Source organism: Molothrus aeneus, chromosome 4, assembly GCF_037042795.1.
Source record: "Molothrus aeneus isolate 106 chromosome 4, BPBGC_Maene_1.0, whole genome shotgun sequence".
NCBI lineage: Eukaryota > Metazoa > Chordata > Aves > Passeriformes > Icteridae > Molothrus > Molothrus aeneus.
The window spans coordinates 57,860,919-57,885,813 of record NC_089649.1 but is presented as its reverse complement, the minus strand read 5'-3'; the positions used below and the strand labels follow the sequence as shown (position 1 = coordinate 57,885,813).

At 39.7% G+C, this 24,895-nt stretch overlaps 3 protein-coding genes across 5 annotated transcripts in view; 2 read left to right on the top strand and 1 right to left on the bottom strand.

The window, feature by feature from the left end:
• The first annotated feature begins 3,732 nt into the window (after nucleotides 1–3,732).
• LAP3 (leucine aminopeptidase 3) lies at nucleotides 3,733–18,287 on the top strand. The gene is made up of 13 exons (XM_066549182.1): nucleotides 3,733–3,891; nucleotides 4,344–4,459; nucleotides 4,788–4,842; nucleotides 6,570–6,675; nucleotides 7,778–7,937; nucleotides 10,365–10,526; nucleotides 11,508–11,666; nucleotides 12,393–12,517; nucleotides 13,883–13,971; nucleotides 15,069–15,171; nucleotides 16,790–16,869; nucleotides 17,502–17,614; nucleotides 17,723–18,287. The coding sequence occupies exons 1-13, from the start codon at nucleotides 3,769–3,771 to the stop codon at nucleotides 17,919–17,921; spliced, it is 1,590 nt and encodes a 529-aa protein (XP_066405279.1). The 5' UTR covers nucleotides 3,733–3,768; the 3' UTR covers nucleotides 17,922–18,287.
• Nucleotides 18,288–19,358: 1,071 nt separating this feature from the next.
• Nucleotides 19,359–21,337, top strand: MED28 (mediator complex subunit 28). The gene is made up of 4 exons (XM_066548580.1): nucleotides 19,359–19,508; nucleotides 19,593–19,659; nucleotides 20,461–20,573; nucleotides 21,012–21,337. The coding sequence occupies exons 1-4, from the start codon at nucleotides 19,359–19,361 to the stop codon at nucleotides 21,207–21,209; spliced, it is 528 nt and encodes a 175-aa protein (XP_066404677.1). The 3' UTR covers nucleotides 21,210–21,337.
• Nucleotides 21,338–22,810: 1,473 nt separating this feature from the next.
• The window catches only part of FAM184B (family with sequence similarity 184 member B), a 36,068-nt gene continuing 33,983 nt past the window's right edge, over nucleotides 22,811–24,895 (bottom strand). For all 3 annotated transcript variants that reach the window (XM_066548578.1, XM_066548577.1, XM_066548579.1), the window contains one exon: nucleotides 22,811–23,554. In XM_066548578.1, coding sequence (XP_066404675.1) covers nucleotides 23,464–23,554 — 91 coding nt within the window. In that variant the 3' untranslated portion in view covers nucleotides 22,811–23,463. The remainder of the gene's footprint in view (nucleotides 23,555–24,895) is intronic.

Below are 24,895 nucleotides of genomic sequence, written 5' to 3'. Positions count from 1 at the left end.
ACATGTCAGTCTACAATACCAGCAACTAACATGTCTGTGAAAAAAATAAAAAAAAACCCCAAATGCTATAAATATCATTATTCTCAAAAGAGACTAATATCTGCAGTGAGTATGTGCTGTTTCAGTTTTTGAAAATTTGGACTTTGGGGTATTTTAGAAAGCTAAGGTAAAATATTTAATCAAACCAAATGTCTTCTTTATTTAGAAAGACACCATGTTTATCACAAATCTTTGAAACTATAAAGTTATCTCAAAAGAAAAAATGTATATTTGGCATTTACTTTCACAGAATTATCTAGAACATATTAAGAAGTACATATATCTTTGATGATGTTATATAGCATTGAAAAAGAGAACTTCATCAGCTGTGAGGCTAAAGTTAAGGGGCAGCAAAGGCTAAGTGTCTGTGTATGAAATGTTTTTAAAACAGGAATTATCCAATACCACAAGGCAAAGAAGTGAGAAATGTTAAAGTATATGGGATGCTATTAGTCTGTGAAGAAAAATTATTAGCTGCTAGATGAATATTTTATTGCAGCCTCTGGAAGTAAACAGATTAAGGGTAATAGTGCTTTTAGATAGTCTGGAAAATATTAATCTGACAGATAAATTTCTTCATAACTGTGTTAATTGTTAAGTCTATCTGAAATCAAGTAAAAGTGATGTATGATGAAACAGTATTGAAATGACTAGAACTGGCTAAATGGATGGAAAAGTTGCTTTCTTAGGAAGGACCATAATTTTGGCAAGGATTCGTCCAGTTCATGGGTCCCAAGGAGTGAGTATTTTTGAGAAAAGTATATGGAATATACCATTAAGAATGGATACAGTGGCCTCTACCCTCTCTGGGTTGGATCTACAAGGTTAGCAGGATTATGAGTGAAGCAGAAATTTGTGAGGGTGCCTTTGCAATAGTCCCTACTAACCTATCTTCTTCAAGACACCATGAGCCACTTTGGTTTCTCAGGAGCACTAAAATTATTTTAAAAATTTAAAAGATAGATGGAAAATTATGATTGTAACAGTCTAGAGAACCGTTACAATTTTAGTATAAAGTAGACTCAATAAAGCAGAAAAAGTTCCTATTTTTTACCACCCTCTTGCTTCATTGTTCTAAATTTACTGGTGCTTTGACTCAGACTGTGCCCTGAGCCACAGCTCCAGAAAGATGGTGCAATAGCCTGCACATGGATAGGCAGCAAACAAACCCAGGCTACAAAGGTGTCTTAGATGCTGCCCTGAAAACTGTCCACAGGGGCCTCTGTGGTACCACCACCTTCCCCTCCCAGAAAATTCTGAGTGGCTTTGAGATAGAAGAACTTGAAGTGCAGCATAATTCCACAAGTAGAAAATGTAATACTTGTCATTTGTAATTGTTCTATGAACATGTATAATTCAGACAGAGTTACTGTACACAAATAATTATATTGTGGCATGTCACTTAGCTTTTACTAAATATAATTCTCTTCGGGAGGTGAGAAGGAAACAGATTTTTAAATCCTCCATATTGAGTGATTGCTGTGAAAATGCTTTTCAGTAGTATTAATATGCATGTATTGCAACACATTTTCATACTGATAATGAACTGCGTGATGGCCCCCAAATTTCAAACCACTCCAAAAATATTACTGAATAAGAATCATGGGACTGTTTAGGTAAGGACAGGATTAAAGATTTGTTGGAGTGGATTCCTAGGGAGGTCACAGTAGCTCTGAAAGACCCTGTAGAATGCACTGTATACATGAAGTTAAAGGGGATGACTGGGCTGATAAGTATTGTAATTTCTTGGTTTGAATCAGTTCCAGAATGGAGCACACTCTGCAGTAATTGTGCAAGAGATTTCTCTCACAGCAGGCCTATGAAGCATCATTGTGGATACTGTAGCTGCACAAGTTAAATGACCAGATAACATTCTCACCAATGACTGTGTTGTGACCTGTGAAAAAATAGAATTTTCAGTTCAGAATGAACTGAAGTATTGCCATGCATGAACTAAACTTAATGAAACAAATGTGAGGCTAAATTAAACTTTCAGCTGCACAGGTTGTCTGAGTTTAGGCACTGCTAAAATACTGATAGGTCAATGCATGGAATATTTGCCCTTGGATATTTTGCCTGGAGAAAAACAGGTTAAATGCAGGCATACATATTTGAAATGTACTATTACAAAGCCCACCCTGGGGCTAACAATAGGTAAGTTTATCACTTAGACCTTTTCAGCTTTCCCTTGTACTTCATAAACTAATTTCAAAAATGTGCAATTTGATATATGTGGTCTACTTTATTTATGCATTTTTATTATGCTTCACATAGTGTATCTGATCATATGCATGCTCAACATGTAGAAATGAGCACTTCTCTGGGGGCACTTCCTACCTTGGAAGATTTGAAATCCCAGATGAGAATATTTATGAGTAGTATCTACCCAGAACTTTGAAGATATTATGGGCCCAATCCTGTCTTTCCATAAAATTCAAGACAACTTCATATATCCCAGAAGTACCCACTTAATGTGTATGTACAGAATAATATATAGAAACTACATGAATGTGGAGAAGCTATGGAGTTCAAAGAACTAAAAATCTGTTCATTGTCCAAGAGCCTTGCCAAAATAAATGAAGCTGAAAATTAATTACCACTTTGATTCTTTAAATAATATTGTGGTTTAATGTTAAAAATATGTATTTTTACAAGATAAATCAATTTGGGTGCAATTTTCCTCATTCATTGTTTCTGAGTGCTGCTGTCCTTAATAAAACATGGTATTTGTCTCTGCACCACTTCATGGAAAAAGCTGTGAGGTGGGAAGTGCAGTGGACTCCTAGAGAACAGGCCCAACTCCTTCTACATCATGTTCTACTCATCTAACAGTGTAACTCCACATCATGTTCTACTCATATAACAGTGTAACTCCACTTAAGAATGTATGGAAAAGCAAACGTTGTTATACATATTGTCATAACGTGTCTTGTTCTCATGCATTTAAATGAATTACTTAAAATCTATGCTTTACACTTCAGGAGCAGGGAAAGAAACAAAAAATGTCTGTCACCTGAAATTAAAATCCAGTGCATGTTCAATGCTCTTCAGACTAACAATACAATAATTGTCAGCAAACTCCAACCAGTTCTTTTCCATGCGGTGCTTTTGCTGACCATAAATCTACTTCTGATATTACAGTGATGACCCTGTATTCTGTTGTGAATTTTCCTGACAGAATGTAACCACAGTCATTCGGTTGTTTTGTGGTTTTTTTTTTCATTTGCCATATTTTTATTTCTTTCTGTAATTTCATCCTGAAATTGTTACAGCTTTCTCGTAGAAAATAACATGCCTTTGCAATAAAGTTTTATTTTTCCTAAATAAGTTACATTTTAATCTTCAATATGCAAATTAAGTTTTCAGTATGCAGACTAGGGCTGCCTAAGTCTGCGATAAACCCCCGAGAGAAGTACGACCACCTATCGAGAACATGCCACGAGAGGGCAAAAATCCACTGTGAAGCCGAGCCGCCCCCTCGCACGAATCGTGCCGGACCATGAGGAAACCCCAGCCCCCGTTCCGCGGGATCCCCGCTCGGGAGCGCTCCGGGGCCCCGCTCTCCGGCCCGGCCCTCCCCCGCGGCCGCCGCGCACCGCCCCTCGCGGCGCCGGCTGATGAGGCGCTGTGCGCGCCGGGCCCGGCCCCGCCGCTCCCTTCCCTTCCCCTCCCCTCCGTGCTGCCCTGCCTGCCGCGCTCGGTGCCGCGCTCGGTGCCGCGCTCGGTGCCATGCTGCTGCCCTGCGTGCGGAGCGGGGCTGCGCGCCGCCTCGCCCGGGACGTGCCGCGGGCCTGCAGCTGCTCGGCGCAGGGCCCCTCGCCGCGGGGCTACAGCCGTGACACGGCCGGGAAGGTGAGCGGGGAGCCGGGTTTGCGTGTCCCTTCCTCCGCTGGGCTCTCGGCTGAGCCCCCCGTGTGCCCCCCGGAGTTGAGTCAGGAGCGGTGCGGCTGCCTCCGCTTCTCTTGGGGGTACCAAACTGGAGGTCTGCGCTGGAGGGGAGAAGCTCTTTTGTACTTTAAATTACTGTTTGAAAGAGTTTTTGTCTTTATGTGATTGGCAAAATTATTTTAAGTTCACTTATGCTGGATCTGACTTCTTTTTCACACTTTAAAAGAATACACACTTTTTAATTGTAGTAGTTGATCCTGGTTTACAGAAGTGTTACTCTGTGCATCACGTTAGATAAATTCCAAAACTGAGATAAATACATAGAGAAGTAGCAATAGTTTGAAAACTGTGCTCGCTGACTCTCTGATGGGTCTCTAAATTTCGTATTGTTTACATTAACGTGTGTCCTTTTCTAGGGTCTTGTTCTGGGAGTCTACTCTAGTGAAAAGGATGATGGTGCTGCCCAGTTCACTAGTGCAGGAGATGCTTTTGATAGGCTTGTGTCTGGAAAGCTGAGAGCACTTCTCTCCCTGTAAGTGTGTGATAAGCCTCTGAAATGGACTAAAGTACCTACAAATACCAATAGGAATGGTATTATTGTTTTTGTTATTACTGTCTGTGTCCATATCACTGTCAGGCTGGTATTTGCTTCGACATTTTGGAGGGGAACTCCTATGATAATACCAATCACTGAGCAAACATGCAAAAATTTCATGGGAGCCATCCTCTGCTCTGAACGAGCACAGAGCCAAGCATCCGAGTGCATGTATGGCACACTATGTAGTCATGGAGTAAACACAGTACTGTAGGTTGATCACAAGTAAGGCCTTCTGTATTAAAAGAATCTTTTTGTGTCCTAGATGTGGGCCACCTTTGAAGAAAGGCAAAACACGTATATTTCATGGTTTGCATCAGGTATGAATTTTGTGGTTTTGTATGCTAGTTGATTGATGTGTGAAGTTTGTCCTTACATCTAATTTTATGCTGAGTTCACTGCTGTGCTTGTATAAGTAGCTGGCTCTTCTTCCCTCTTCTTGACTGTTTCAACTCCTGTTCTGCACTGCCCATATCTGCACAGCCTTTTGCCCAGTCCTGTACTCCCTGCACCGTGCTGCAAATGGAGAGGATGTGAACAAGTCTGCCCCAAAGGTGCTGTACTCTGAATAGCTGCTTCCTGAATGAGCTAAAGTATGGCAGTTTTGGATCTGACTTCCACACCTCCTGTATCCAGGAGGGGTGAGTCTGTGAGGAGTTACTGATAGGTGCAAACACCTTCCAGACCTGACAGTTCTCAGACAAGGTAGTCCCTTCATAGGCTTTTGTCAGAGGTTTTAAGTCAGGTGCTTGAAACCTCTGAAAGCAAGTTATGGGACTGTTTTTCAAGCAGGGCTTTTGTCTGCACAGGCATGATAGATTACAAGGCTATGAGATGAGGATTCATCTGCTCAAAGTGAGGCTTTTGGTTCTACTTGAGAAGCTGGCATAGAACTAATGCACATATGAGAAGCTGACCAATATGGAATGATCTGTGCCTTTTTGGAGTCCTAGTAAGGCATGTGATGTGACAACAGGTGTTCCTCTCTAAGTAACTGAATCTTACATTAAGGCTATTTCAATAATCTGAAATAAATCCATTTGTAGTGAGAATTGCCTACCATGTATAAATTCCTGTGCGGACACCCCACGCAGGTGACACCGGACTTGGTAAAAAGGCTCTCAGAAATTTCATGGAAGTTGAGTGCACTGAAGGTCCCAGTTCTGCATACAGGATGGGCTCTGAAGTGAGTAGCAAATCTCTGCAATAGAAGACAGGAGAATGTTAACTGGTATCGCTGATTTTCCAGAAAGCTAACACAAGTTTCAGCATTTTGCAGACTAAAAGACTTTACTACAGTGTAGCAGTTTGACAGCTGATTGTTAGAGGCTGACAGAGATGGGAAAGCCTAACATTAACTTAATTTTTCCTTAAGAGTTATAGGAACATTATATATGTTCATATATATAGCTTGGAGCTTTATACAAATTTGACTTCACTATTAAAAGGCTCCTTTAATACTCATTACTTCTTTCCTTCCACTTGCATGCAGCTTACCAGGCAGGCATGTAGTCTGCTGTGCTACATTGTTTTCCTGAGCTCTGGAGAGGTCTACCCTTGTGCAGCTTAGGTTTGCTACCTGGCAAATCTTGCCAGCAGAACTCCTGAGATGAGCTAACACATTGAGCTTTTGAAGCGCTTTTATTTTCTTGAGCATAATACTGTGCCAAAAAGGGTTACAATTCTCCAGATAAGTTCTGTCCTTTCTTACAGCTTGGAAGCTGGATGTGCTTTCCAAGGACTCTTAGGCTTGCCCTTGGGTGCCCAGATTTACCATGTGTTGAGCATAAAGCCCTGTCTGCCATGTACAATGCACATGATTCTGAACTGGACAACAGAATAACTGACTTGCGTGCCTGTGGCAAATGACTGGGAGCACAGCACAGCAGCACCATGCAGGCACTCTTAATGGAAAGTGCCTGATAAAGTACTGCATCTATTTTAATGCTATGCTTGATTTGATTTGGAAAATAAAGTCTTTTTAACAACTCTGCTGTGGCTGTAACAATGAGGAAAATTAATCCACTTGTGTGTTGGCTTCATCTAGGACTTTCCAAGTGTGGTGGTAGTTGGCTTGGGTAAGAAGAATGCTGGAATAAACGAACAAGAAAACTGGAATGAAGGCAAAGAAAACATCCGTACAGCTGTTGCAGGTTAAATATCTTTAAAATTTTTTAAGCATTTTGTCTGTAAAGCAATTGCAGTTCTGCAGCATGTTCCACTTTTGAAGACCAAGTCTAGGTATGCCTTTGTTTTGAAATGCACAACTTACTGCATGGTTTGGTAAATGCATTTACTTGTCACTGATACTATGTAAATTCTTCCTTAGTGAGCAAGGAGTTATCAGGAAGTTATCAAATAACTTTCCTAAACAGTGTGATATTGAAAAGGCACTTGTCTAATTAGTATTTTGGAGCTGAGAAGCATCACCAGTTCACTTTATGGTCACTCTGTACTTAAGTATGCACATATATGATATCTATTTTAAATAAATATATATATTTAAGTATGCACACTTATTTAATAACTGAGGCATTTGTGCTATAAATTAATATCTTTCACAACATCAGTACTATGATTCAGTGTGTTATCTGTTGAAGACAGAGAAGGCTTATCTTAATCAAGGATAACTGCTGCATCTAAGTGTGTAAAATAAGAATTAGGAGTTCTCACTGAAGACCTTATAGTCTGATTGGATGACAGCTGTTTGTCCAAAGTGCTAGCCTGTAGCTGCCATTAACATTGTTAATTAATGTTCACTTTGTAGTTGACATAAAACATTGTTAAATTATTTGGAAGCAAAATAGAATTTATGGAATACATTGTTTATGAAAGGGTATATAAACACATCTGGAAGAAAAGAACAGTATAATCTTAGCAAAAATCTAAATTATGGCAAATTTCTGATACCTGTAGATAGTTATAATTCATAGCACTCCAGAATGATAGCCTTACTTTGCTATAGAATGAGCTTTAAGGAGTCAGAACAACTGCAATCTATGCTTTTTTTATTCTTGTGAAACATTTTAATAATTATAATTCATCAACTGATATTTTCAGTAAAAATTTGCCAGTATATGGTCATTAGCATTTTTAATCCTTCTGCTACATGGTCTCTTTGACTGACTTAGTTATAAACTCAGCTATCTCTAGTTAAAATTATTTTTTCCTTGCAATGTCCCATTGATCACCTCAGACAGCTGTTTTGCTGTTCTGTGCAATAGTTGGCCTTCAGTTCTGTGCTGTATTTTTTAGTTGGCTGCAGGCAGATCCAGGATTTGGAGATCCCTTGTGTGGAAGTAGACCCCTGTGGAGATGCACAAGCAGCTGCAGAAGGTGCTGTCCTTGGATTGCATGAATATAATGAGCTGAAGCAAAAAAAGAAACCTGTAGTTACTCCTGAGCTTCATGGAAGGTGATGATGAGAGCTTGCATATTTATTGATCTGTTTGTTTGCTTATTTATAAAACTGTATGCATGGCATGCTTGTGCATGAGAAAAACAAAACTGAAAGAAAAGGGGTAGCAACAGTACTCTTGTTAACTCCTACTCATTTGAATTTCTCAAAGTATTTTACATCTCAAGTATATTTATAGTGTTTGTTCCATCTGTTCTGATGCCATATTCAGAGGTTAAGGGTAAATAAATGCTGCTTCATAGAAAAGAAGGACCAGGATAAAAATAAAAAGTAAAAGCTACCTGAAGAGAAATTGTGGTATACTAGGACTTCTGTTGGTATTGTGTACCAGAATTGTGGAGAAGAGGTATTTCAAGTTCCATAAATGGATAAATCCTTTGGAGAATCAAGAAATGCTAACTGACACCAGACCAATGTGCTATGGATATATTTTACATAGTTCATTTGTTATATTTTCATTTACAGGGTATAATGCAAGAAGAAAAGCCTGGGTTCTTCTGCTCTCTAAACAGACATCACTTACTGAGAGCAGAAAGTAGAACCAGGGCTTTTGGTTTCAGAACAATTATTGTAGTGGACTTTGGATGTTTGGTATAGGATATTCTGTCATGCAGGGGAGAGGAATTCCCTGTATGTACTTTAAGCAGGAACAAGTTCTTCCTTACAAAGAAGTTAGTGAAATAAAGTTGAAGCCTCTTGATAAGTTATATGTAAAATAAACACTCTTCCTATTTTGTAGCACTGCAGATAGTTTAGAAACTGATTAAATTTGTATTAAATAAACATTTCCCGAAAACACAGATGGTCCTATGTCCAGTTATGGAAGTAACATTTTTTATATAGTAATTTAGGTTGGAAAAGACTTCTGGAGGTCATTCCGTCCAACTCCAGCTTGGATTAGGGATAACGTGGACATTACACACAACATTAAAGCCTGGCCTTTGTTTAGTCCACATTTTAATATCTCCTGAGTTGAAAATTCCACAACCTCACTGGAGCATCTGTTCTAGTACTTAACTACACTCATAGTGAATTTTTTTCTTTGTGTCGTATTGCAGTTTTCCTTGTTGAATCTTGAGATTGTTGTCTGTTACTGTCTTACTGTACAGCTCTGAGATGTGTCCGTGTTTAGACACACTCCTGCTTCAATTCATGTTTTCTCAATTTGTCTGCAAGGACTCTGTCTGAAAACCTAGCTAAAGTCAAGAAAAATCACAGAGTTGTTTAGGCTGGAAAAGACCTTTAAGGTCAATTACATCCATTGTGGTCCTCTGTGACAAACTCTCTCATCACAGAATTAATTTAAGTTGGTCAGGAATTTGCTGCAAATCTAAAATTATGGTTCCCAGTGTCCATCTTGTCCTTCATATACCTAGAAATGGCTTTCAAAATTACTTTCTCTATAAACTTCCAAGGAATTAGTCTAGGATAACTGGCTTGTAGTTCCCTATATTCTCCTTGGCATTTTTAAAGATGCATATTTGTCCTTTTCAGGGACCTCAGGGTCATCAGGGACCACATTCAGTTTTACCTTTCAAACTGAAAGAGCCTAGGTTTGCAGTGATGCCAGCCAGCTCCCTCTGAACCCTCAGATGTGTTCTGCCTGCTACCAAGGACCTGTGTGTGTCCATCATCCTTAGGCTAAGTCCTGAGTCTCTCTTCCTGTCATGAGGAGTGCCCCTCTTCCTTAAACTCTATTGCTGAGCACAAAGAACTGGGGAATCTGGAAGCAGATTCTTCCATGTCCAGGCAATATTTGTATATTCCTCCTGCATTCCCCTATCACTGTCCTGCTCTTTTTAGAGGCAAAATCCTGTTCAATGCCTTGCTTTGTGATAACTTATAAAGTAAGCTGTCTCAGTTAAATGAAAGGCTTTGTACTGGTCGTTTGTCAAAGTAACCAGAGAGACTTCCCCATTTCCTACACAGGCAGCTCTGTGAATGTTTGCTCTGTCATTTGTTAGTGAAGTGCCTTGAGTGCACTGGGAAATGAGATCCAAGTTCCACTCTTACTACATAACCATATTTCAGTAAAGGGAGAAACAGAATTGGAGACTTTATATGGTAAATAAAAACTTTCAAGGCTGTTACAAGTAATGTGATTACAAACTTCAGAAGGGGTACTAAACCTTATGTTTAAGGATTTAAGCCAATCTTTGATTAGTAAGGATTAGGATAAGACCTGATAAATTGGATAGATAATTTTCCATCTGTCTACTCTTGGATTCTCCTAGCTTTCTCTGAAGTATTTGGCACTGACTAGAACCACAGATGAGTTACTAGACTAGAGTCCTTGTACTAAGATAACTGATATTCTTAATTTCTCCAAATTAATGTTACTGCATTTTAAGAAAGAAAATATGTGAATGCTTTTCTTACTTTTGCAAATGTCTATAATCCTGATCATTGTGTGTTGTTGTTTAGTGCTGAAAGTCAAGCCTGGCAAAAAGGTGTTATCTATGCTGAGGGGCAGAACCTTGCTCGGTACCTTATGGAGGCTCCAGCTAATTATATAACTCCAATCAAATTTGCTGAACATATTGAACAGAAGCTCAGAACTTTCAGCAATGTAAAGGTCCACATAAGGTAAATTCCATGGAAATGATTCCTCTAGGAATAGTAGGGTAGAGGACTATAATAGTGAGATAAGATACCTTCCAGGTTATTAAAATCTGAAGTTATTCAAATCTCATTTTCCCTTTGCTACTTCAAATGACCAAAGAGGGGGAAGTGTTTAGGGAAAAGGTGTGAGGGGTGCCCAGACTGCAGGCTGTTTTCAAGGATTAAGTGAGCGCTAGTTTGTAGAGGAAGAAAGATACTGTGATGCAGTAAAATCATTAACTGTCAATTAGTCATGCAGTCAATTATTGCTTAATTAACATATGTGCTGTGAAAAGAAGCCTCAGTGAATAGAGGGCTAATATTAAGTACCTTTTGTTTTCTTCCCAAGTGGGTTTTTTACATACCTTTGCTTTTTCGTGTGGATATGGTAATAAAACATCTTCTATTTATTGCAGTTACTGTTGGGATTTTTTTAATAGTTTTTAAAAATGTGAGATGGAGCCATAAAAGCCCTTGCAAGTGAATTTGCACAGCTGGTGCTTCTTGCTCCTGAATTTCTACTTTCTGTTCTATGGTAGAAATGAGCATACTGGTTGTGCAAGGGTTGGAGACTATTTTGTTGAAAGCAAAAGACTGGGGGAAATCTTGCTAGCAGAAAGCTAAGTGTAACCTGCTGCAATATTGTTACTTCACATACCTTTAGCATCTACAGCCTCACAGGCAAGTGAAAGATCAGTGTTTCTGATGCAGAAACTGTAGACAAGCTGTTGTTTTGTTGGGTTTTTTTAAACAAAACAAAAATCAAAGAGCAACTGAGGAAGTATTTTTCTGATTCACCAGAAAAGGTAGTAGTAGTTGGATTTAAACTACAGTTTCCAAAATAGCTAACTAAAATGAAATGGTTTGTGTACAAACCATCAAGAATCATGATATCTTAAAAAAATCACCTTGGTCAAAGTGTCCAGTTGGGAAAAATAATAAAACTAATACATGTTTCTATTCCAGACCAGAGTCTTGGATAACAACACAAGAGATGGGAGCATTCCTGAGTGTAGCTAAGGGTTCAGCTGAACCTCCCATCTTTCTGGAGATTCATTATTTAGGGGGTGCCAATACAGATGACTCCCCATTGGTATTTGTAGGAAAAGGAGTTACATTTGACAGGTATGTATGCTTGTATGCCAATATTTTAATTACTAGAGGGAGAAAATGCTTTCCTGCTATTCATGTTTAACAGGGACATGCTTTTGCTTTGCTCAGCACATCTTCCAATGCCATTCCACTGAATTTGCATTATATAGCAGCTTGTGCTCCCTTTTCTGGAAATAAGATAACATCAATTGTCCAAAGTAGGAATTAATATGCCATCATCTTGTATGGGAAGAAGGAAATTCAGAGGAAAAGAAAATAAAGAAAGTGCTATTTCTCTTCTTGTCCTGAACAAACCTGTGATTGAAGAATTTCCATATTTAGAATTGCAGTATGTCACTGGACATCTAGATGATGGTTAAGGAAATAGAAAATAGTTCATTCTTAGCAGCAGTTCCTTATCACTATTTTCCATATCACATACTGCTGAAGAATTTATCAGTCAGTTCCCCATCCATATGTTGATTTTTACCAAGTGTATTATTTTGTTCATTATGTGCACTGCCATTATGAAGATCAATGAGTTACTCCACTAGTCTACCTGGATTTTTATGATCTCCTAATTAGGAGAAAGTAATATTTTATCTGAAATGAAAACCCAGATACCTTGCTTCCAGTAGATTTACTAGGGTTGTAGAGGTAGTTGGAGCCCCAGGTCTAGCATTTACTGCTATTTGGTGTTAACACACACTGATGGACAGAACATCACCAGTGTATGTGACATTGAGCTGTTTGTTCCAGCGGTGGCATTTCACTGAAGCCGTCGTCGGGTATGGATGCCATGAGAGCAGACATGGGAGGGGCAGCAACTGTCTGCTCAGCCATTGTGACAGCAGCAGCTCTAAATCTACCTTTGAACATAATTGGTAAGTGGTTTTGTGTGGAGAGTCCAAAAATCTTAGTTCTACAAGGTTTTGTGAGAGAGTATTTTTCTAGTATTAGCAATGGTAAAAGCCATGTACAAACATCACGGACTCTTGCACACCCACTTCTCTCATTCCCTTGCTCAATCTCTCTTCTATTTTTACTTGCATATCAAAAAATTACTGTTCTTTACTTGAATAAAATATTAGAACACCAAATCAAGATTTTTAAGGTATGATTTTTACATCTTAAGCGAGAAATGCTTGTCAATAAAGATACTTCCAATGAGTCTTTGAAAAGTCCTGATCCTTCATTACAAGAAGGAATGTGCATCTCTGTATAAGCAGTTAGAATGAAAAGGAGTCAGGTGTGCTGAGCTACCTCCATAAGTGCATGCCACAACTGAACAGGAAGAGGGATCAGCTCTAGTTTCCTTAGGTGAATATCTCAGCAGAAAACTAAAACAAACCAAACCAGTCTGCTGATACCTTTATGCATGTGCAATGATTTTTTTTCCTGAAAAAAAGTTTATTTGTTCTACAGAGGTAAAATTAAATGAGCTGATTCGGATGCTGTGGCAAGACCAGTTGGCAATGACATGGAACGTGGTGTGCAATAAGTTTTAGTCCGAAGCTGGGCTTTGAGTTTACTGGTACTTCAGGCACTTCTATGCTTCAGCCAGGAGAGGGCAGCGGTGCCCACGCACAGCCTCACGGCCTTCCTCGCCAAGAGTGCGATGGGGAGGGCTGGCAGTGGAGCCGGCCTGTGCATCATGAAAAATGGTGCTCCGCTTGTGCACCTTGTGCCAAGTGCAGGCTTTCCCTATGAGTGCACTTCCTCATTCATTCCGTGATCCCAGTCATAGTTGCAGTTTTGACGCTGAGCCTGTTTTTTGCTCATTTCTAGTTGTTCTTGGTATGGCTGGAGTTATGTGAGAAGTCCTTGGACCACTCTAGGCATTATACAGTGAACACAGCTTGAATGGCTTAGAGTGTTTATTTGAGAAGTTCTTAATTTCAGAAAGAAAGAAGTTCCTTTACATGTGAATATTTATATACAGGAGACAAAAAATAGTATTTATTGCTCCTCTGATATCACTTGTCTGGAAAAAATGTAGAGGAAAACCCTAGTGGTAAAGTACTGTAGGTGAGAGAGCCCGGTGGTGCATCATGCAGAGGAGTTTCCCTGATTGAAAACTGGACCATGTGTCTTCCATTAACTGGGAAAATTTGAATTTTGACTTTAATTTCAAAATTACACTTGTACTATTTTCTTAAGGAGGTGTTTGGAGTATATCTAAGTGGGTTTTTTCTACAGCTTTTCTGAGAAGGAAACTAGTAGTTCACTTTTCTTTTTCTCTCTCTCAGGTTTGGCACCCCTCTGTGAAAATATGCCCAGTGGTAAGGCAAACAAGCCTGGAGATGTAGTTAGAGCCAAGAATGGAAAAACAATACAGGTATGCATGTGAAACGTGGAATTTGGATACTTTTAGCGAACTGGTTTAATCAACCAAGTTGACTGCAGTCAGAGTACATTTAAAAAACCCTTCTAGATTAGCAGTGCAAATGTACTGTTTTTAAAATTGTAAGAAGCATGTTGCTAACTAGAAATTGCTATGGTAGGATTTTTTCAAATATAGATTGAAGAGATGGGACACGTCTTATAAATTGCTAGGAAAAGTGCAAAGTAAGGTAATTTATTGAGCACGCTGGAAAAGCTCATTTGGCACAAGAGGTTGTTACAATGCTCATAAATACCGGCTCTAAGTCCAAATAAATAACTATAAGTGCTTCCAGCAGACTCTTGAGGCAAATTCCTTGCTATCTGGAGTAAGACATCAGTTTCCTGCTGATGTAACACAGTCTTTACACTGCCAAAATGCTCAGTACAATCAGAACTCTGAGTTGTAGGGGCTGTTGGTTCAAAGGAGCCTGCCAAATCAGTATCCAAGATACATATTTCACATTTATTACAAATGGTTTCATACTCATCTAATAGATTAAATTGTACTGAAAGCCATTGTGCTGTAGATCACTGATTTAATGCAGAAGTGGATGGCTTTCTTTTTGTCTGAATTTCTGTGATTCTGCCACTTTTGACTTGCTGAACCTTCCTGTTTTTTTAACATTCATCTCTGAAAACGGAGTTCAGTCACCCTCTGCTTTGAGGGAAAAAGACTGGCCATGTATTCCCCCACCAAGAAGAAATCTGCAAGAAAGTGCTGGTAGCTCCAAGCACATGATGCAGCCTGTGTGCTTCCCTGAGACACCTCTCCAGTCTCCAGGCTCTTCTGGAGGAGACCCAGCATGCAGAGGAGGTTGTAGTGCTGAAGGATGACTTACATCAGCTACAGATACACTTTTACATTATACTCATAACTGTGTATCAATGCTGTATTTTTTTTCTTCTTTTCAATGTAGTTTGAGTAAATTTTCATTACCTGAAGATTTTAGGATCTCTATCTAGCAGCTATTTAAGATATGTGAGAAATACATCAGTGAAAGAGACATCTACAGTACTTTACCTGATTGTTTACTGGTTTTGCCTTTGAAGGTAGATAACACAGATGCAGAAGGAAGATTGCTGTTAGCTGATGCTCTCTGTTATGCCCACAATTTTAATGCAAGGGCTATTGTGAATGCTGCAACATTAACAGGTAAAGCAGTGTCCCTTCCCTGCTCACTTTGAAGTCAGTTTTGTGTTACTCATTAGTTGGGCTGTGGATTAGTTGTGCTGTGTATATAAACCCCCCTTAATTCAAAGGCAACTGAGATGATTTTACATGTTTCAGGACAGCAGTGAGCACAGCTTGTGTGTCTCTGGAGTGGGGAGGGGATGTGCAGGGATGTACATGCTCAGCAGTGGAGATGAAATTGGGTTGGCTCAGCCCAGCTGCAGCCAAGAGCAGGAAAACCTACAGTTTTTGATGATGTCAGTGTTTGTGCAGTGTTTCACTGTGCTTCTTCCATCTCTGAGCTGAACCCTCTCAGCTCCCAGGCCTGTGTGATGCAGAGGTGGGGACATGTTCATGGAAGAGTCCTGCCCAGTCCATCTGGCATGGAGCAGGCTGGAGGCCAGGCAGGTTCCTGAAGGCCTTGCTGGGTGCCTGAGCTCTGACCCTGCCAGTGCCACTTCTCCCACCCTGTGTGCTGGCTCAGGCCTCCATGATAGCAGGGGAGTCGTCATCATTCCCCAGGAATTCGTTTGACTGAAGTATTTTTTGTGTAATTTGCATACTTTTAGGCATTATGAAGTGTGTTTTAATTGTTTCATCTCTACAGTTGTATAATAATGAAGCTGTAAATTTAAATTTAAAACCAGCAATTTTGTATGCATGAACTCACTAACAAGCTGTCACGGGTGAGGTGACTGTAGCCGAAATAAAAGCAAACATGGAAGAGTAATTCAGACAGAACTCTACTCTGTTGCTTAATTAATATGCTAAGCAAAATAATTATGCTTATACAGATTCTCTGCTAATGCCTTAAATTATGTTCCATCAGTTTAACCAGTTCAAATGCTGTGGAAAATTTCAATAGACAGAAGGGAAACTGAATTTAAGATTGTTGGCTTGTATAAAAGTATTCCTATCTGGGATCCTTGGGCACTAAGCAGGAATAAGGAGGGCTCCCATAGAAATTTCTTTGACATATTTTGCTAAACTACTTTTTTTTTTTTCATCTTACTAAGGATTAAGTTTTGCTATTAGAGAAGCAGTTCTGGGGCATCAACTAGATAAATATCTAATCCTATGGTTTAATATTTTGATAAGGATTATTTTAATAAATTAAATATTTAATCAAGTAAATTTACACATGATGTGCAAAAGTCTGTGTAAGTGAAATTCAGAAAAGAGAAAGTATCAGCTCAAAAATGGTAGAGGTCTGTAAACTGGAAAAAGCCCATTCATTTGTATTTTCTATATGAAAATAATAATATCTATTTTTTTTTAGAGGATACTGTTATTGGTTAATACATTATCTTATAACTATTTCTAAGAAACATCAATCTGAAATCAGAAAATTTAGTTTCATGTAAAACAGAATATAATTTTTATGTTTTCTTGTGTTTTTTAGAATATATAAATGTAATAAAAATGTTCAGAATTTCAAAAGTGTCAGTATACTAAAATCCTCAAGTTTTGCGGTCTGATAAATTCCTGTTACTGATACTGGGAATTAAAAATGGAAGGTTCTGTGAGGAGTCAAGATGCAAGGAATAGCTCAGGTCCACCTTTGCCTTTGTCATATGAACTTGAAGGTGTGTTCCCTTAGGTGCCATGGATGTTGCATTGGGATCTGCTGCGACCGGAGTGTTCACAAACTCATCTTGGCTTTGGACTCACCTCTATGAGGTAGGCCACCTGCATTATTGTTAAATCATAATAGTAATAATTCAGTGATATGTCTTATTGAAAAGTACACTACTGAAAGTCTTTATGCAAATCTGAAATATGTTATTATGTTTTGAAATTTTAGAGGAATGATGTCAGTACTATATTTAGTTGACTATTAATTACTAGCTCTTCAGTGAGATGTAATATCATATACCACGCATCTTAAGGATCTGCATGATCTGATAACTCACTACATATGCATAAACTCTGGACTACTGGCAGTAATTATTTCATGTTAGAAAGATAATTAACAACACAGGTACAGAAATTCAGAGAGGCCTTGTGAGTGGCTGAGGTGCGATGGATCAAGGAAGCCTCTGAGGGGAAGGATTTCTGTTGTCAGGGAAAAGGAAGAACAGATAAAAAAATGTGGTCTTTAGATGTTGCCTTTTGGCTAACACCAAAGTACCTAAAAAGCTGGATTGCCTGTTTTGTTTTGTAAACAATCTATTTCCAAAAACCTAATATCTTGGGCTGAAGATTTTAGACTGTTAAAACCTAAACAAAAAGAAGCATGCATGAAAATAGGGCTTACAAGTGCAGTTAGAAAAAGAAATTCCCAAAATATCATTGTTTATTTTTTTTTTCAGGCCAGCATTTTGACAGGGGACAGAGTTTGGAGGATGCCTCTTTTTGAGCATTACACAAAACAAGTCACAGACTGTCCTCTTGCAGATGTGAGCAACATTGGAAAGTACAGCAGGTAAGATGAACCAGCACCTTCCATGTGCCCCTTTCTTTCAACCCATTTGTTTAATATGTGTGCTGTTGGAATCGCTTTGGGAACAGTACCTCTTTCTGTTTCCCACAGGGCTGGAGGAGCATGCACAGCTGCAGCATTTCTGAAGGAGTTTGTGACTGCCTCTCACTGGGCTCATTTGGATATAGCTGGGGTCATGTCCAACAAGGATGAGGTGCCGTACCTGCGGAAGGGCATGGCAGGGCGGCCCACCAGAACGCTCGTTGAGTTTGCAGCTCGATTAAGTCAAGACACTCACAATGCCAAATAAAAATACTGGTTCTAAAATCATCCACTCTGCCTTAAGGAAAAACAATCTTAAAAAGTATCATTCATAAATGAATGCCCCAAGCATATTTTCACTATGACAATTAACTAAAAATGCATTTTATAAATTATTACTTGGGTAAGAATATCTCAACTTGGAGATTTTTCATCCCATACCATATTATGCAGCAAAATAAAAATTATTCTGTTTGAACTACTAAAATATTTAATACCAAAACATCACAATGGGAACTATTGAGACATCTATTTTATATGCAAAGTATGCATAACTGTTGTAAACAATAAATACCTTATTTGGATGTGAGTTTTGATTGAGAGAGAATAAACAATCAATGATAGATGTACCTCAGTTTTGAGTGAACTGTAGGTGGTGTCAGTGGGAACTCTGCAAAGATTTTCATAGAAACACCATTCTGGAAAAACACTATTTAGAAAAACTAAACTGCTTTTGGTAAGTACTGAGGCAGAAATGATGCTGTGTGATTAGCATTAGCATGGCTTCAGCATAGAATTATGTAGTAAGTTATAAACATGTCAAGAAGTGTATATTTTAAATTTTTTTCAGAAAACGAGTGGGTGCAAGTTAGTGCTTGTGTGTTTTTAGGGGGACCTGCCCTTATCTCACATGGTTTTTGTCATCCTGATAGTTCCCCTCTTTCCTGGTGTGAGGTGGCCACCCTCCAAGCAGAAACATTATTCCCAGAATCAGTTCAAACATCAAACAGACCTGACACGTAAAACGTAAGGTGATGTTTTCTTAACAATTTGGAGGATCCAAGCCCATGGAGTGGGGATTTATTTTGGTTTAGGGTGGGTTTTTGGGGTTTTTGTTAAATGCTGTTGTGGACCAAGTGATGCTGAAACAGTGCTTACCCAGGCTCGCACCTGTGAGACAGAAGCAGGGCAAAGGCTGGAGGAGGAGGGTCCCTCTGGGGGAGATGGCTTTGCTGTCTCCGCTTGCCTTGTTCCAGCAGGGCCAGTGCTATCCTGGGCTGGAATGGGAGCAGTGTGGCCAGCGGCTTGGGGAGGTGATCCTCCCCACCTCCTCTGCCCTACCGAGGCCACTTCTGGAGTGCTCTGTCCGGTCCTGGGCTGGTCAATGCAAGAGACACATGGAACTACGGGAGAGGGTCCAGCAGAGGGCTATGAGGACGGAGGGTCTGGAACATCTCTTATGAGGAGTGACTGCAGGAGCTGGGTCTGTTTAGTCTGGAGAAGTCTAAGAAGGGATCTCGATACATGACACTATCTCTTAGGTGCCGAGAGAATGGTGCCAGGCCCGTTTCAGCGGTGCCCGGTGACAGGAACAGGAGCCACACACCGACCCACACGCCGCGGCGGCCCGACGCTCCGGCCCTCAGCGGGCGGGGCCGCCCGGGCCCGCCCCGCTCCCGCCGCATGCGCGGCCGCCGCTCCCGCCATGGCGGGCGCGCTGGGCGGAATGTTCGGGTCCCAGGCCCCGGGGCCGCCGCCGCCGGGCCCGCCCGGCCCGCCCGGCCTCATCCCGCCGCCCGCGGGGCCGCGCAACCCCAACAGCACGCTGGTGGACGAGCTGGAAGCGTCCTTCGAGGTGAGGGGGGGCAGCCGCGGGCGGGCGCTGCCCTGCCTGCGCCGGCCCCCGCAGCCGCTCAGCGCGGTGCTTCCCTGTCCGCAGGCCTGCTTCGCCTCGCTGGTGAGCCAGGACTACGTGAACGGCACGGACCAGGAGGAGATCCGCACCGGTGAGCCCGGGCGGGAGCAGGGCGCCGCCCCTTCCCGCTGCTGGGAGCGGTGGCAGGAATGAAGCGGAGCCGGGAATGCCCCGGGTGGGGTGGGAAGGTCGGAGTGTGCCAGGCGTTTCAGGCCCCAGGGAGGTGATGTGATGCACTGGGAAGCTGAATGAAGCAGTAACAGGGAATGGGAAAGGCCAGGCCAGGCCTGGCAGCTTGGCAGCGCTGCTTTAGGGCTTGGGTAACGCACCTCCGGGGAGGTGGAATTAAATACTGGTATGAACAGGAGTTTGAAAAGTGGCCCTTGACTACTCCTTAGAAGTGCAGTTGTCCCTGAAAATTTTCTGAAACTTCACTCAAATGGCGTTTCAAAATCGGCATAAATGCTTTTCAGAACTCCTTTCTGGATATTTGATCATATTCATGTGCTGGCATGGAACAACTTTTATTTGTGTGTGTAGTCTATGAGGGCAGAATATTCTCCTCAATAAATGCATATTTTAGAACCCTACAATGAGCATGTTGCTTAGGCATGCAACCAAGTTCCATGAATTACTTTATTACTCCTTGTCAGAAATAAAATAAAACATGGGAGGAAGTGTTGTCCTGCACTTCTAAAATAACTTGTACATTTGCAAAGCAGTGTTTTATACAAGGACTTACTGGTATGTAAATACATTATTTTAGAGAGTCTGAAGATTTTCATTCTAGAATGTACTGGGAAAAGTTGTTTTTAATAGACCACTACCATTACCAGCCTGAAATCTTATTTTTTCGGAATCTCTTCTTTCAATACTGTTATTGTACGTTTAGGTGTTGATCAGTGCATCCAAAAGTTTCTGGATGTTGCAAGACAAACTGAATGCTTTTTTCTACAAAAAAGACTGCAGCTCTCAGTCCAGAAACCAGAACAAGTAATTAAAGAGGTATGTTAATTTACCTGTCTTGTGCTAGATCAGATAAGCTATGTACCTTCATCACCTTGTTCATAATTTTGGGGTTTTCAACATGATACTGTACCTTAAGTTGGCAGAATTTGGCTGTTATCATAACTCACATCATGAACCTGGAGAAGCTGGATAGCTGCTGCTGTGTGGAGTATTGGAACACAGCTGATAATTCATTGGAAGAGACAAACTAGTTAGGGGATGGTGATCTCTGAAATATGTGACATAGGTGAACAGCACTAGTGCATTCACAGTGCTTTTCCTCTGTATCATTAAACCCTTTTCCATTATTCCATTTTGCATTGTAAGTTCAGCTTGAAAACTCAAGATCTAAAAAAGTTACATACTCTTTATGTGGTGGGGTGGTTATCCTTTTGAATCATATCATATACTAATACACATTTTTTTCATCCATAGGATGTTTCAGAATTAAGGAATGAATTGCAGAGAAAAGAAGCATTAATTCAGAAGCATCTGAGTAAACTGCGACACTGGCAGCAGGTCCTGGAAGACATCAGTGTACAGCACAAAAAGCCTGCAGAAATGCCTCAAGGTCCATTAGCTTACCTAGAACAAGCATCTGCAAATATTCCTGCTCCAATGAAGCAAACATAATCTTCAGTTTTACACAGCTCAATATTTTAAAAGCAATGGTGTTCTTTGTATGCTCTTTGTATAATGTAATTTATACTGCAAATATAGTTAAAACAATTAAGCCAAATAAATTTTCTTGTTTTCTTTTATTACAGAAATATGGATTGGTTTTGTTTTAACGGAAAATATTCAGAGTTGCTGTTCAGGGTGCTTTCTGGTAGAAGTGTGTCTCCCAGAGTGCATCCTTGTTCCTTCTAGAGAGGGTGGCCCCTGCTTTCTCGTCTTTTTGGTATGATCAAAATATTTGCAAAGATTAGTTTTTGAATTTTCTGGAATATTTAAATGTTTTGTGATCCAGTAATTATCCATGAGTACCACTGCAGAAACACTCTTTAAAATTGTCTGTATGTAGGTCAGATCACTTTTTTTTGAAGTGAATCGTCACTCTCCATCATACTGGCTCACCTCATGGAAGGTGTCTTGGAATATTCAAATTTGGTTCTTATAGGATGAATTGAAATGGAAAAACACACACAAGAGTGGGATATGTCATGCAAGCCTCATGTTACTGATGTTCTGACTCTCAGAGTACTGAAGAGATGTTCCGAAATACCTACCCCAAAATACAGACCACTTATTGTGAAGCTAGGATCACCACCACTGACCAGTATACAGAATTACCTTCTATTGCAGTGCTCTATTTAGTAAGTTAAATGTAGCCAAAAAAGCTTTTGGAGGTAGAAATAGCAAAATACTCCTGTGTATTACTAAGCAACAAATTTAATTCATCCATACAACCACTTTTCTACATATACTTTTCTAGGGGGGGCAGAGTGAATAATTAATTGTTGTAACCCTGGAAGTAAGAATTGCTAATTGTGTATTGAAATTTCTAGTGTTCTTGGGGCAGCATGGATGAAAGGTAATGAAAACAGCACTGCACATTTCTATCCTCACAGATGCCAAGGTACCCATCAGTGGTACTGTACAGTGTTTAATCTCCTTCGTGATTATAAGTATGAAATGTGCCTTTTTGCCAAATCTACTGCCAAAGTCACTTTTCCAACCAAACAGTTCCTCTTGGAAAAAATATTAGATAACTGGGATGAAAGCATTGGCCATGTAGAAGTGTTCTGCCCGCCCTTCCACCTCTGCACCACCAGTGAGATACAGTGGCTGTTTTGTCTGAAGAGATTGACAGTGATCTGTTGGTGTAGCTCTTGCTGGCTGTTGGATGAGAGAAGAGGTTAGGCTGGAGGTACATCTCTTTGCATGTATAACATTTTTTTAGGTAGCTGGGCCCTGTTGGTTGAAATGAAATGGGGATTCAAAGCAATTGAAGAGGAACTATCCTGTCTTAATAGCAGGCTGATGGTTGCATATTTTCCTGCCTTTTACACTTAATGGGTTAATAACCCATGAGTCAACTTCTTCATGGGTTCTTTCCTGCCAGCAATCATAAGCATGATCTGAAAAATGTGGTCATTCCCCCACTTTGCTTTTATGTGGGCATAAAACTAGAATGGAATTAAAAGGTACAAGGGTGCAGTTGTCATCACTGGAACTCAGTGTACAAGTCTGACTTCAGCATTAACAGAGAACTCTTTTGAAAAACACAGAAATTGGATCATTTACAAGCTTTAATGTTCATACTTACATATCACCCTAATTTATCAGGCTGATACATATATTGAAATTCAATGGGAATATTACATAGCAAATAGCTATAAATATACAAAACAGTTTATGAAGCAAACCAGAAATTATTTCTGAACCAGCCTGCTATAATCATGCTGTTTTTGAAGGTGTACTACATGCAGTGCAGCTTAAAATTAATTTAACAAAAAGCATTAAAAGCTTTTAAAATTACATTATTATATGCAGAACTTACTTTAAACAGCTGATGAAGCAAGCGTATAAATGTACAGAAGGAAGATATTTTTTCAGCTGGTGCCAAATTGACAGAACATATCAGAGTCCAAATTCCATATTTAATGAAATTGTGGAGTGATACAGTCTCTTAATTAAAAAGTCTTTTCATGTAACTGTATCCAAACTTTTCGTTAATTTTTTATAGAGGTTGTTTTAAAAAAAGCATTTTCTTGAAATTCATGCCTATAACTCCATAGTTACTAGATGTAAGAGAGAGCAGGTATTTCCTAACTTAGAAATTACTTTTTTTTCTTCCCTTAAATAATCTATTGGATTATCATTCCTAAATAGGAAACTGGAATTACTTTTATAGAAATTCTGAGAAGTATGGAAATAGTTTGCTTTAAAATGAAAAATACTTAGTAAACCATTCTTGATGCTGAGGGTCTTGTTTTTGGTCATCTTTAGTTTGTGGTGGTTCATTGCCATGTGTCCTGTGCAAACAAATAAGCATTAGCATCACCAACCTACTTACTTACAATCTTATCAACATGTAATACTTTTCCCAGAAAAACTCATCATCCCATGAATGGTTCTGTGCTCACATGAATGGATGAGGCCAAAAGGTGCCAGGTACAGTTTTAGTGGGATCTGTGCCAGCCAGGTAACTGGACTAGCAGCACTGATTGTAACATGAAGAAAAGCATGAAGCAGAGTTTAACACAACTCTGCAGAAACATTTGAACATTGTTCTTAACTTGACACCCCCAAAAAATTAAACAAAAGGATGCTTCAAGAATATGAAGTCTTGAAAATCAGAGAATGGCAGCTGCAATTCACTCTTAAAAATACCAAATACAATTTATGCATTAAAAATGTTGGGTAAAAGTTCTACTTGAAACGGAAAGATTTTTCTGAACGCTACCTGGCATTCATAATCAATCCTATTACATAGTCCCTGATTTTCTGTCATTCGGGATTTTTTTAACATACGATAACAAATAGGACTTAATTTATGATTGACTGATTTAAAAGAATTAAGGGAGCAGCAGCCAAGCTCAGTCTCCTTGCACGTTTGTTTCCCTCTAAAACAGAAATCCCATTTGCCTTGGCAGTCATCTGGCATGACACAGCATGTTTGTATATTAAAGAACTGGGAATTGCCAAAGAAGATCTAAGCCTTTGTCCCAGGTTGTTTTTGTCAGCAGTCAGCACCATCTGCCCCCAAGGAAAGAATTCTCTTGCACATAATTTACAGAATAACTAAATCTCCACCAGAAGATAGCTGAGAAGGCTAGATTTTGCCCTGAAATACAGTGGCAAGGTTTGGGGATTTTTAAACTGTATATTAGCTACATACATTTTTAACTATTTCTTGAAGAGACAGTTTATGTTATAAACACTGAACATCGTTTACATAACTCAAAAATTTGAAGAATTAAAGCTCCTCAGAGAGAAAAAAAACTAAGTTAAGTATCTGCTAATCAGTTTTGAAATCTTTAAGCTTTGCCAAATGATCAGCCTAAGTTCATTCAAATACTTCTTAAAATAAAAACATGCCATCCACATCTACCAAGTGCAAGGTGAGGCAATAAAAATAAGAAGGAAGACACAAAAGACACACAACAGAACCATTGAAAGATGCCATGTTCACAATTAACTACATTCTTAGTAAAATACTTGCAGCTCCTTTTCCTTTTTTTTTGTGTATATGTGTGTGTGTGTGTGTTTTGTTTGGTTGGTTTACTTGGGTTTTTTTTTCCCTACCAGGACAGGTTGCAAGCAAAAGGTCTGCTGGGCAGGGATTATAGCCCACTTTTGCAGTAAAGTTCTGG